Source organism: Dermacentor andersoni, chromosome 7 (assembly GCF_023375885.2).
Source record: "Dermacentor andersoni chromosome 7, qqDerAnde1_hic_scaffold, whole genome shotgun sequence".
NCBI lineage: Eukaryota > Metazoa > Arthropoda > Arachnida > Ixodida > Ixodidae > Dermacentor > Dermacentor andersoni.
Window position 1 is genome coordinate 75063163 of NC_092820.1, and position 13114 is coordinate 75076276.

The 13114-nt window shown below is 45.3% G+C and overlaps 1 protein-coding gene across 1 annotated transcript in view; it reads right to left on the reverse strand.

Annotated features, from left to right (window-relative positions):
- LOC126534282 (uncharacterized) overlaps positions 1-13114 on the reverse strand; it is a 52108-nt gene that overhangs the window by 5330 nt on the left and 33664 nt on the right. Inside the window, exons 7-10 of the mRNA XM_050181553.3 lie at positions 9622-9710; positions 6676-7000; positions 2839-2904; positions 1130-1212 (exon numbers count right to left, since the gene is read on the reverse strand). Of these exons, the coding sequence (XP_050037510.2) occupies positions 1130-1212; positions 2839-2904; positions 6676-7000; positions 9622-9710 (563 nt within the window). The remainder of the gene's footprint in view (positions 1-1129; positions 1213-2838; positions 2905-6675; positions 7001-9621; positions 9711-13114) is intronic.

Below are 13114 nucleotides of genomic sequence, written 5' to 3' on the forward strand. Positions count from 1 at the left end.
TAGCCCCCCGTCCCCGGTTCATTACGGCACCATGGCAGTAAAAGGAAAATAAATTTCATCGTCGGTGTCAAATGAGAAAATACGATATCCACAAACGTCATATTCTACAAAAAGTCGAATTCAACAAACATATTTAGCACAGCATGCTTAAAGCAGAAGTGTTGGAGAGTGCGCGAACGTTTTCATAAGAAATCTTGAATATATTTAATGTATTCGGCAAGCAATAACTTAATGTTTGAAAGGCATAACTTGTGCGCGGCCACGGCATATACCATTTTCCCTAGTGTCCACCTTTTATCATGTTGCGTTTATGCAAAACACCGTTCTCGAGCTACGACGAAGCGCAAGCAACAGTTATAACGAAGGCACACTGTGATATATCTGATTACGAGGCACGCCGTAGGGGGGGGGGCGCTCCGGAATAATTTTGACCACCTGTGGTTCTTTAACCTGCACCCACGAAACGGTACGCCGGTGTTTTTGCATTTCGGCCCCATCGAAATGCGTCCTCGGTTAGGTCCCGCGATCTGGTGCTTAGCACAACAACGCCATAGCCGCTAAGCCACCACGGTGGGACGTAGCGATATCACGATGACGATTGAGATGTATGATTTTTTTCTCGAAGGAAGAAGTAAAGGCAGGTGTACGCATAGAAAAGTACGGCACAAAAAGCAGCGGTGGAGTCGACTGTTACTCGTGTGGTCCCGATTCTTTGGCCTGATTGAAACTGGCGCTTGTGCACGCGCTAGAATTAGTGTGCGTACGGGTGAGGCCTAATGGTTGGAACATGGGGTTCTTGCGCCGGGGGATCGAAGTTCGACCCCACCATCAGTCACGTGATCCATCCACCTTTCTGTATGTCGGCTGTTCAGCAGCAGCAGCCGCGGTCATCAAATGCCGTGAGGGTTCGAAACGGAAGCTTCTGCGTCAATTTCAGTTCATCATTCGTTAGCATACAGTTAATGGGTCACAGATAATATACAGACGAGGGGCCCAATGTCGAAGACTGCACGGAGCTCTCGGGAAATATTAAAAATGTAGATACGTGTGAGAAGATCAGCAAGCTAGGAACAATACAAAGTAAAAAAAAATATTCAGAACAATTTAAAAACGAGGCGCTCATACTCACTCAGTGCAAGGCGGTCGTGGCGTTCCTTGCACATAAAAGGAGTTTCCAGGCTCGAGCTGAATGGGCGAGCTGACCGGCGAATTCTGCGGCCCGGAAGCGGGAGATCATGTGTGACGTTTTCTTTTTTCATTTTTTTTTTTTGCAAAGGTACCACGTGCTGGCCAAGAAAATGCCATTTTTGCTCCCCGAAGCCCAATATCCGAATGTAATATTCGCGCTACTGCGCAGAAAAACAAATTTGTACTTGAGCCCTCAAACCGGACATGGAATGTGTATTTTTGCTCCTAATGTTAGCGCAAAGTGGTGTATTCAGATCACTCAGTGAGTGTTGTGCTACGCAGACGGTTACGAGAAACAGAAAGAAAGGCGGTACATGGCACGAAAACAAAGCGCGACCCAAGTTATTTCAACTAGGCAATTATTCGGCCAACTCTGCGCACAGGGGGACGGAATGTTTCGAGTTCTTTATTAATTCAGCCTGCATTGCTTCACTTACTGCTTCAAGAGGGGGTGGCTTACAAACATGCGCTATCATTGACTGGCCACGCAGTCTAGTTGACAAAATCTTACTTCTTCATACATATTTATCAGAAAAATCGTAGTTCTGATCTCCATATATCCAATTTACGTCCTGTATTAGTTGAACTTAGCCTATTGTGTCCTACTATAGGCCTATTTACAAATCTTACTGAGAGCATTATTGTTCATGTTATCAAACCGTTTATCTGTGGTGAGCGTCACCTTTAACACAACACCCAGACATATCGCGTATCACAACTGTGCAATTCTCACTGGTGCATCTAGTGATTGTTTTGCCGTAACTTTATTTTATTTGCAGGCGACAAATTTCTGGGGACACTTACTTTTAACAAATTATGTTTTTATGACTTGTTGTAAAGGAACACCGGTCGAGATTACACTAGATTTGATCTTGAATTGGAATGAAGGCATACTCAAATTGACTTAGTAATGCAGCGGGATGGTAAATTCCAATCAAAATCGATGTTTCACCCGTGGTTTCCGATGGCGAACTGAAGCGAACAATACGACTGCTTGTCTGCAAGTACTATCGAACTATCGAGGCCCAGGGACAGGCCTGACGACCTGAAATTTCGGAGTGCGCAGTGCGCTCGTGTGAAACGTAAATTTTAAGTATTGTCTGTATGTATTGTATATTGTATGAATACCTAATGATGACCAGTGTTCTCTATTTTGCGGGCAATGATCGGGCTCTTCTGATGGTATCCACCCAAGCTGACGAGCTCGGTTTCGCTTCTCCGCTTTATCATGAAACGAGTGAGAAAAAAGAAAGAGAAAGAAGGAAGCAGCGAACGACCAGGTCAAGCAATGGTAATTTCTTCTGCTTGCGTATAATGTTAGGTTAGGTTATTTTGGACCGCTTTGCATCGTAAATGAACGCGAACCGAACATGTCGGGCTTGCATTCATCCAATGTTTATATCTGTACGACTTGAAGTCGCAGAAATAGAAGTGTGCTGTTTCGGAAGCAGAAAAAAACATAGCGCAAGAACACAGGGAGACACAGTAAGGGAACCAAGTGTCTCCGTACTGCGTCCGGTTTGTCCCCTTACTGTCACCTGTCTTTTTGTGCTGCGCTAGTTCTACCAACCTACCCTAGTCGCCATCCTCCTAAAGCGTGAGAAAATTATCGAAAGAAATGGGATCGAAATCATAGAAAGAGGAGCTCACCGCATTGAAAAACAGCAATGTTGCTTTCTGAAAGTTCGGCGGCTTGTTGCTCCAATGCTTGGGATGCTGAAACAGAAGAGGGCGACCAACGTCGGTTGGACCGCGTCGTGCAGTTCACAATAGCGGTCAGCGACTAACACCGCCGCAAACTACCCTTTTGACGTGGACTATACGTGCTGTAAAGTGTATATCACTGTGTATATCATAAGCTCCACCCAGCACCTGGAGTAGCATGTCAGGCTAACTTCTCCGGCATACTATTAAGGATTGTTTCTCTCTCTCTCCCCTCAGCGTCGGAAAAATTGAAGGAATATTTTCTTCATTGTAGAGTGGCACATTCCCAGTGACACATACCGAGTAACTCCACTTGGCATCAAGGACTTTATAGAAGAGCGGCACGCACGTACTAGCGCGCTTGTTTTGCTGGCCGGTAGTATAATGGTCTACAGTTCGGTTGCACTGAAGAGAGCGTGCTGAGTTTGCGCCTTCGCCAAGCGAGAAGCGCCTGCTCGCCGCGTATATCGAGCGCTTGTGCTGCGGCAGCAGCTGCTCGCCTGCAGCATGCTGAACTATACGTAGGGCAAATCGTCGACGCGTGACGTATTCGACTTCACCGGCCGGTGCCCCACACGTAGAAAACGCGAGAATACAAACTGCCCCTTGTTACGATTGGCGTGCAACACCCCGGGCAATAAGGATGCGCAAAGACCATGCCTAATCGAAACGGAGGATGGATCCCTAATTTGCTATGGTTGTCTCGAGTGGTTGCCGGTCTGGCAGGCGCCCCGCAGTGATTACAGGCCCCTTTGTGTGTGTGCTACTCTATGGGAGAACCCTTTTCGCGAACTGTCCGACTCTAGGGGAGAACCCTTTTCGCGAACTGTCCGACTCTAGGGGAGATCGTTTCCGTGAACCAAACAGGACCTGCGGGTTGCCGCCTGAGGAGGCAAGCACGTGCAACTTCGCCTAGGAGAAAGGATCAGCCGCCCATCCCCGACCAGACTCAGCGCATGTCACGTGACGTTGACGCGAGCAATATCCCGCCTATGATTTTAGCGGGCATATTTAAGCGGCCACGCAATGTATTATTCATTCATTCCCTTCTTCCATATCCTTCACCAACATTGAATAAACAGCGCAAGTTTCGCACTAGAAATCGTCTCGTTCCTGCCTCGTCTCTATGGCCTATCGGGCGCCTGCAGCCTGCCGACAACGCCACGCTACCCAATAGTATTCTTGGTTGTGTTCCTAAATGGCATTTATTATACAGTGGAAGGTCTACTACATAACTAAGGTGACAGAATACACCATAAATAGTTTTTCCCAGTTGCCTTTTGTTTACAGGAGACAAATCTGGGCCCCCAAAAAACCAGAGTTTTTTAAAAGGCTTTTCCGTCTTTCGACAAGACCAGTAAATCCCCAGCCGACTTTCTGGAGGAGTTGCCGTTGCCTTGAAAAGCGGTACTCCCACCCGAGAAGATAATCTGAATATGGCTTTCGAAGCGGTTGTTATCACTATTCTTTCTTTTAAAGCTATAGCCATCTGTTCTTTGTACATACCACCCCAAGAAAGCAAGAATATAAAAAAACTTGAAAAGCTGATTAAACTGCTACCAGACCATATTACGCTCGTAGGTGATTTTAACGTCCATTGTACTGTTTCGGGAAGCGAGAAAATAGACCAAAGAGGACAACTCATAGAATATTTTATTCTCTCTAACAATATCTGTAATTTAAATTCAAGAGCACCTACGTATTTCTCACCGACATCACGTAACTTTAGCTGTCTTGATTTAGCTCTCTGTTCACCTCCTCTTTTCATTGATATTAACTGGGAAGTGTTCCACAATCCACACAGCAGTGACCACTTACCTGCCATAATCAAACTGGCATCAACTTTACTCATCATCACCTGCAGGCCACGTTGGAAAATCCAACTGCAAGGCTGGCCGCTTTTGACAGAAACTGACAAATTTGAAACTTTTCAGCCCGTTTAGGTGCCGATGCATCGACACCTATATGGGTTCATGAGATTAAAATCATGAAATGAATCTCATGAGATTAATGAAACATTTACTCATTACGTAATCACGGCAGCTGAAAGAGCTATACTCCAATCTAACGGAGAACGTCGAAAGAAACTAAACCCGTGGTGGATATAGGAATGTACCGTTGCAGAAAAAGAACAGAATAAGACTTGGGGCAATCTTCCTACATACCCAACTTAGAACAACCAACTTAAATTCAAACAGCAAAAGGTCCATGTACGATAGATTCGTAGAGAAGCCGAAAAAAACCCTTCGCAGAAATATGTCTTCTCAATTAATAGTTCAGTCACCTCGAAATGCATGTAAGATCAGGTAAGGAAATTCAAAGGGGATTACTCCTATACAATTCCCTTACTCTCAAGTCCTGGTACACAAACAACACTCGAAGAACGAGCAAACATTCTGTTGGAACACTTCTACAGAGTATCAAGTTCCGTCAACTACACGGACACATTTTTAACATACAAGAACTCCGCTGAAAAACAAAGATTACCAACAGCAGGTGCGTCCGATCCACCGCGCAATGCTCCTCTCACATTCCCAGAAATAAATGTAGTGATTTCTGCTGGAAACAAAGCTGCAATTGGCATGGACCGCATGCACTACACCATGCTTGCCCACCAGTCAGAAACCTCAATAAAAGCGGTATTAAAATTCTTTAACAAAATCGGGGAAACTGGTGAAATGCCAAAATCATGGAAACACTCCGTAACTATACATTTTCTAAAATCTGGAAAACCCCCAAATTACGCAGTGGCTACGGCCCCATTGCTCTCACTAGTTGTTTGGCAAAGTCATAGGAATGTGTTGCGTACACCAGACTAACTTTTACATTCGGACTAGAAAGTCCGTAAACATACACCCATTGTGTCTCAAATCGTTGTTCTACTAGTGATTACCTTGTCCGACTGGAACATAAAATACCCAATGCCTTTTTATAGAAACAACACTGCCTATCTATCTTTTTCCACTTGGAGAAGGCATATGACACCACATGGATATTCGGCGTTTTTGAAGGACTTGGCAGACTTAGGGATTAGGACCAAATGTTGAAGTGCCTTTCTGATCTTGTGTCCAATCGAACATGTCAGGTGCGTCTCGGCAGGGTGCTGTCACGTGTATACACCCAAGAAAATGGTCTACCTCAGGGCTGCGTTTTATGTACAACGCTGTTTGTGGTTAAAATGAATGCTGAAATGAAGGTCATACGATCTACCATTATGCGTTCTCTTTACGTCAATTACCTCGGAATTGCTTTCCGCGCATGTAACATAACAACATGTGAACGGTAGATCCAAATCACTGTAAACAAACTGATACAATGGGCTAATACAAACAGCATCAGTTTTTCGTCGGAAAAACCTGTTTCCGTGATGTATTCTCAGAAGAGGGGGCTTACAACCGGTCCACTTCCTGAAACTAAATAAAATGGTACAACCACTTAAAGAAGAAAACAAGTCTTTAGGGGTCACATTCGATAAAAAACTACATTTTCTTACATTAGTAACCTAACAAAAGTACTTCGGCGTATTGTACAAGTCACACACCCAATTTCAGCCGATTTTGATGTTAGGAGATGATGCACTGATACCTCTGACTGATGTGCTAGGCTTCTTAGACGAAACGAATTTTCTTCAGTAAGCTTTAGTTACTCCAGGGTATGCTTCATTAACTAACGAAATTTTATCAGCCAGTGTCGGACGCAGCACAGCCTTAGTCGCTTTTGCACCAATGAACTCAATTTACCTAACTGAGACAAGAGTGAGATCGCTGCCTTTCGGCTACTCACGCTAATGGAGCAGACGCGCAAGTTTTTAAACTTTGCGTTCTTCTCGAGACACAGGTTGTGTCCGATGCCGTAAAAGACCTTGTGCTTGTACGGCGGCAGCAGCTGGCCGTTGACGGTCATCTGGAAGTTTTGTTCGCCCACCGCGATGTCGACGGTGAACGGCTGGCCCGGCTCGAACGGCATCTCCGGGTCCACCTGCTCTTCGAGCCAGACGCCCTCCTGCTTGGTTCGCCGCACCAGCTGCTTAGTGTCTGCGAACTGTGCCACGACGCCCAGCAGGACGTCGTCGTGCACGTCGTGCGACCGAAGAATGTTCATCATCATCCTGCGGCATGCAAAGCATAAATGATTTTGTGGGTGAGTGAGTGAGTAAGTGAGGGCAAGGCCGAAAAAGTGGGCAGAAGCCGTCGAAGGATGAAAATCAAGCGATAGCTTCCCGGTAGACCTGCTTATATTTGCTGCTGGGGACACTTTTTAAATGCTATATTGGTTAATACCATGATACATGGGTGTGCTGTAGCGTTGCACTACCTCCAAGATGTACTCGCGTTACAAGCAACATTAATGCTTTTGAGAAAAGTAAACATTGGAGGACGCTTAAGCTTTGCCTTCAAGAGTGGAACGCGATAGCGTTATCGCACCCCGTTCGCACCGCCCACTCAAAACGATCTACGCGAGCCAAACGTCGTGATCGGCACGGACAGCCGGGCCGCGACGCGCCATGAAGGCGGACGCGATCATGGGGCGAGTGGCACGCCACGTGTCGGGGCAGCGCCGTACATTGCGAGGAGGCGGTCTTCTGTTTTTGCCGCAAGACGACTCTGCGTGTGCGCAGAGCGCAGAAGAAATGTAGCGGAAACGTACTTCGCTACTCGTGTAACTGCGACTTCTGTAATTTACATGCTCATAATTACCGATATACACGCAGTATAACTTTCTACGGCACGTTTCTAAGGCAACACCGCATTCACTAGAGGCACTTTTGTCCCGCTTTGAACTATCGAACTCGTGGCTGAGTGGTAGCGTCTCCGTCTCACACTCCGGAGACCCTGGTTCGATTTCCACCAAGCCCATCTTGCAAGCTGTTTTTATGGATTGCCTTCCGGGATTTTTCGCTCATGGCCAACGCCGCTGACACCGGCTTTTCTGCAACACGAGCTCCTTAACGCTGTCGCGTTAAAATGCATATTGTGAAATGGTGACACGATCGCGCACGAAGTTGCCACCTTTCGTTACACTGTCTCCATGATCGGCTTAGCTTTGGCTACACTGTTTCAGAGGCCGACCCACTTACATCTAACAAACTGCCGGGTGAAGAAAAGTTGGTGGAAGGGCAAAAATAAAGCTTTGCTTCACAATTTGGGATCAGGTCCTGCAACTGCTTGAGGTCGCGAGCTGGGACTGAACTTATTTTTAACAATTTCTGCTCCAATGTTGTGTCCGGAATCGTAATGTGTTGCACGAAATATGCGAAACCGAGAAATACAACGTAGGTGTTTTCAGAAATGCGAGTGTCAGCAATGCGAATTAGCTTGTCGACGTTGTGCCGGAGATAAATATAGCTCTCCCCAAAACTTTTAAAATGCCTGTACGGCGCAGAGCGCTGAGGTTAGTCATCCGCGCTCTATTTTCCAGCCTACTTCCTAAAGAATATGACCTGCCTTGGGTAGCATAAAGCTCGTCCTCAAATAATATGGGGCTGTATTTCACACCATTACGATTGTGAATTAAGAACTCTGAAGAATCACATGCTGCTCGCAACACGTGGTGTTATTGGCAGTCCACGAGAAGCAACTTTCGATTCGCTGCGAAAAACTTCAGCGAATTTTTTTTCTTTATTTTTCGCCCGCTTTTATCGTTCACGTGGACGTGCTAATCAATTCCCACATCATTTAACATAAAGCCCAGTAGGTGTTGATGGGCAGCAGTGTCATTTTTCGTCAACATCTAAACACAAAGAAGGAACTGGAAATGCTAGATGAAGTATACTTTGTCCTCTATAAACTATGCAGGGGACTGGCTCTTGATGTTAGCGGTCTCTGGGACTCAACACCCGCCATTAAGTAAGTGCCATCCTTAAGTCCCCTCAACCTCTGCAATACTCGAATTCTTCTGAATATGTTGTTTGGACAACCGCTATCCGGCGATCTCTGGAGCTATGTCGAGTCGCTAACAGGGAACGAGATCGGTACAGGAACCGCGCCAGCGGCGGGTAACAGCGTGGACCGGAAGGCGTCAAGACAAAGCAGTGACGATTCCTGCCAGAAGAATATCGAATAAGTGTGGGTAGGCTGCATGTTATAATATTCTCAGGTGTAATATATTCCGCTGTTTAGTTCATGATTATATTGCGCTTAGTGTTACGCTGACGAACATAAGGGACAAGACGCAGACGTACGTCTGCGTCTTGTCCCTTATGTTCGTCAGCGTAACACTAAGCTACGTCTGCTTCTTGTCCCTTATGTTCGTCAGCGTAACACTAAGCTACGTCTGCTTCTTGTCCCTTATGTTCGTCAGCGTAACACTAAGCTACGTCTGCTTCTTGTCCCTTATGTTCGTCAGCGTAACACTAAGCGCAATATAATCATGAACGTCCACCAATTATCTCCGTTCATTGCTTTATTATGCGCTGCTTAGTGCTACACACAAGTCGCAGCTGAGAGGTTTGCGTAAAATAAAAGCTAGTTCAGCTGTTTGATCAGCCAATAGTAGCGGTGCGGATCGTCTGATATTCTCGCGATTTTCTTACGAGCGCCCCTCAATCTGTTAGCACATTGCATCGACTTGTTGACTTATTTCACAGCAGCGGGGTGTCATTTATTTTTGTTGTAAATATTCATACTTTAGAAGCGTTCGGAACCACTGTAAGAATTTTTGCGATTGTGCTGAACTAGTAAAAACAAAAAGGAGGATGTGATGTGGCGTACTCCTGAAAGAATGACGTACTTGTCCGCATCTGGTGTCACGCTGCCTTCGATAGTGAAATGGTAGCCGGCGGAGATCTGGTGACCAATGGTGACGTGCAAGTGATCCGGCTAACGAGGGAGGGGCACAGGAGAGAGTGAACAAAAAACGAAGCGCAGGTAAATATCACTCGAGCATCACAACTTTAACAAACGTTTTTAGAGGAAATACATTTTGTGACATCTGTTGCCGCAAGTCCCCCGCCGCCACTTTTTTTTAGTAAATTTAGATCTAACACACTTTGAGGCAACAAATTTCAGCTATACGAAACTTATAGACGAAACTGGCCAGCTCCTGAGTTATTTTTTTGCCTTTCGGCTGCGCGTATGAAAACTCTGGCCAACGATACGAATGGCTATCTATGGCTTTCGTGGTGGCTGCCATATTTAATTCAAGCTTTGCTCGACAACCACTCTAGAATGAGGTTTAGTTGAAGCGTGTCTTCGGCCGTTGCCGCGACGAGAGTAGCTATAGTGCGTGTAGACTATACAGCCCATTGGAACTAGTTGTGAGGTAGTGGGCACCGGAAGTTGCGTTTCAGAGCAACTGATTATAGGAATCGGCATCTTCACACAGTACGACATTCACAAAGAGTATGACGTTGGCGCGTAATGCCCCTCAAGATGCAAAACACATCTAACTGAGCTCGAGGGCAACTCCGATGCCACCTACTAAAATACATGTAAAATTGAGAAGCGATTTTATGAAACAGCCCTTGCACCAATTTGAATGAAATTTGGTGCAGTTGAAAGAAAAGGTGGAGTTGTAGTGACTGCAACAAGCGAAATTTACATTTAGGACCTTGATTCTGTGAGAATAATTGCAAAACATTGGTAAGCCTAAAGAGAGAAAAAAAAACAAGCACGATGTTTACAAAACGGTAACTCTCCACCGAAAACAGATATCGCAGCACTGTCAACTGCAACTGCAACTGTTAGAATATCAAAAGCGTACAAATCTTTTACGTGAGCTTACAGCTTACGAGAATTTGTTACAATGTTTAAGATCGTTTTGCAAAAGCTCTACGCACATCTTATTGGCATTACTATTTCAGGGAAATGTATAACACGTCAACTTTGTCCACTTTTGATGCATCATTAGGTACAGTTCACAAAATTGTGACATAATTTTTCATTTGGGAGTTACGTGCACAGTTGTAAACGTTGCAGTTTTGCTTCTTGAAATTTTGCGGTTTTCAATAATATTTATTGAAAGATTGCCGGCCTAAATCAAGTTCTTGTTTCCAACAGGCACTATATTTCTTTTTATTTTAAGCGCAACAAACCTCATCATATTCGGTATCCTGATTGCCGAGCAAAACAATTTCTTCGTTTACTAGTATTTAGATAAGAGGCCCCGAGCTAAAGCTTCCTCTTAACGTTACTCGGTGAACATTGCTGCTCAAGAAGTTGCGTCACTAAACATTCTGACATTTTACGCTTCGTTAATCTGTCAGATAACGAAATATCATAACAAGGTACACTTTTGATAAGATAAATAAAAGCCTGAGTATTGTGTGTTAATGTCAAATAGGCTCTTTGGCAGAATTTAATGCTTTTGGCGCTCCTTGATTACAGCAGCTTCCCGCATGCGCACCTTACTGGAACGAAATTTGACCTGAGCTTGTGTTTCCCTGAGGTTCAATGAAGCGGCGTTTTATTGTGTTGCGTGGGAATATTTGTGGCCACTATACAGTCGGCGCGAGCACTGCCACCTAGGAGGGCAAATGACTAGCGTATGCTATACCGGTAGTTGCTGCGATTCCGGTTGAGTTAAATACTAAACGTGGTCTTATCTTGTTGGCCTAACATCTTCTACATTCAACCTTTCATTTGGAAAGATTGGATGCGCTTTGTAGACGATCTATCACAAGGATGAAGACTGGACAAGCGCCTGTCCCGTCTTCTTCCTTGTGATCGCCTACAAAGCGCATCCAATCTTTCCAAATACAATAAAACGACTTGCCCAACTAAGCATTCTGCTCAACTACATTCAACCTTTCGTTGTTGCGCAATGCGTACGTCTCTGTATAGTGTAGATTTAATCCTCGCGGAAACCCTGAAAGAGGTCACCCGATGCATTTCTTGGTTTTCGCACGCCACTGTGACGGAAGGAGGTCCATGCAAGGAATATTTTGCCTAACGCACCTTATTTCTGTGCGGTCCCTGGCAGGAAATTTTCCAGGTGTGTCGCTTCTGGGATGGGCATGAGTGACACATTCGGATGGCTGGCAGCTCTAGTCGCATGTTCTCGTCACGCGTGCAGTGCATTTTGACCAAGCTGCCGGTCATGCCTTCTTGGACGATAATCTTATCGCGCCTAGTCGCTGCATTATGGGCCGTATTGATTGGCTTTCTGGCCGTAATGTTCGAAAGCTGCACAAGGGCTCTGAGGGATGGCATCATGTAGTGCTGTTTTTCAATCTATGAACAATTCTTAACTATCTTTAGCTTTTTTTTAGCAATCTGCGAACAGCTAAAGAGCTATGTGAACACCAGTTGTCTTTTTATATGTCCTTATAGCTTAAATTTAATGCATGAGCATTGTTGCACTGCACCTCAGACGTAACATTAACCCCGCAGGGTGGGATCGAACTTGAGAGCTTTCTATAATCTACAACAGCGTAGTCGCTGAGCAGCTCCGGCGGTCATGGTAGGCGTTGAAACAACAGATGCGGTTATCACTAATGTGCCACAACTCAGTATTCTCTGAACTTTATCGAATGCCTGTGAGCTCCGTCCGACAACTGAAGCAGTTATCTGTCATCAATGACTGAATTTTATCTTCAATTTTTTATTTGGTGTTCAAAGGTCATCCCGGGAAATAAACTTTTCGACTCGTAGCCATTACCTAGTAGCGGTTCCATTCGGTAATTATTACTCAAAAGCAGGACAACTCATGCATTGAGGGCACAGGTATTCGACTATTTGTTATTAGAAGCAGATTCCAAGACATTTGAAACCTAGCGCCTTCCGGTAGAGGCTGAGAGTGGTTGATATCGAAACCCTACGATTAGAAACCACCGAGCAGCTTTACTGGAATCGCAGCGGCCACGTCCATCGAAAGGCTCACCTCGCTGCCCTCCGGTTTTTGATGTCAAAGTCACGTGTAGAATGTCAAGTGAATAATGCGTGGATGTAGGAGCACTTTGAAATCGTTTTTTTTTTTTCTTTCTGAAACCTCTGCATGAACTAAATTCTTTGTGTAAGCCGCTTATCTCTGAAAGCGGTTACAGGTGGGTAGCTACTTATGTAGGTCAACACTAGGGTATTTGTCTTTCTCCGGCAATCCTTACTCAAAATAAATCCTCTGGGAGAAGCCGCTTACCTCCGCAGCAGTTACAGCAATAGCGACATGTCCCGCGATACGTTCTCCCGCGTTTTCCTCAGCCAAACATTAATACTGCTGCATGTAATTATGCAGATTCTCGCGCGGGCCTTGCTGCGCTCGCTAGAACGCCAATGCGCCGTCTTCC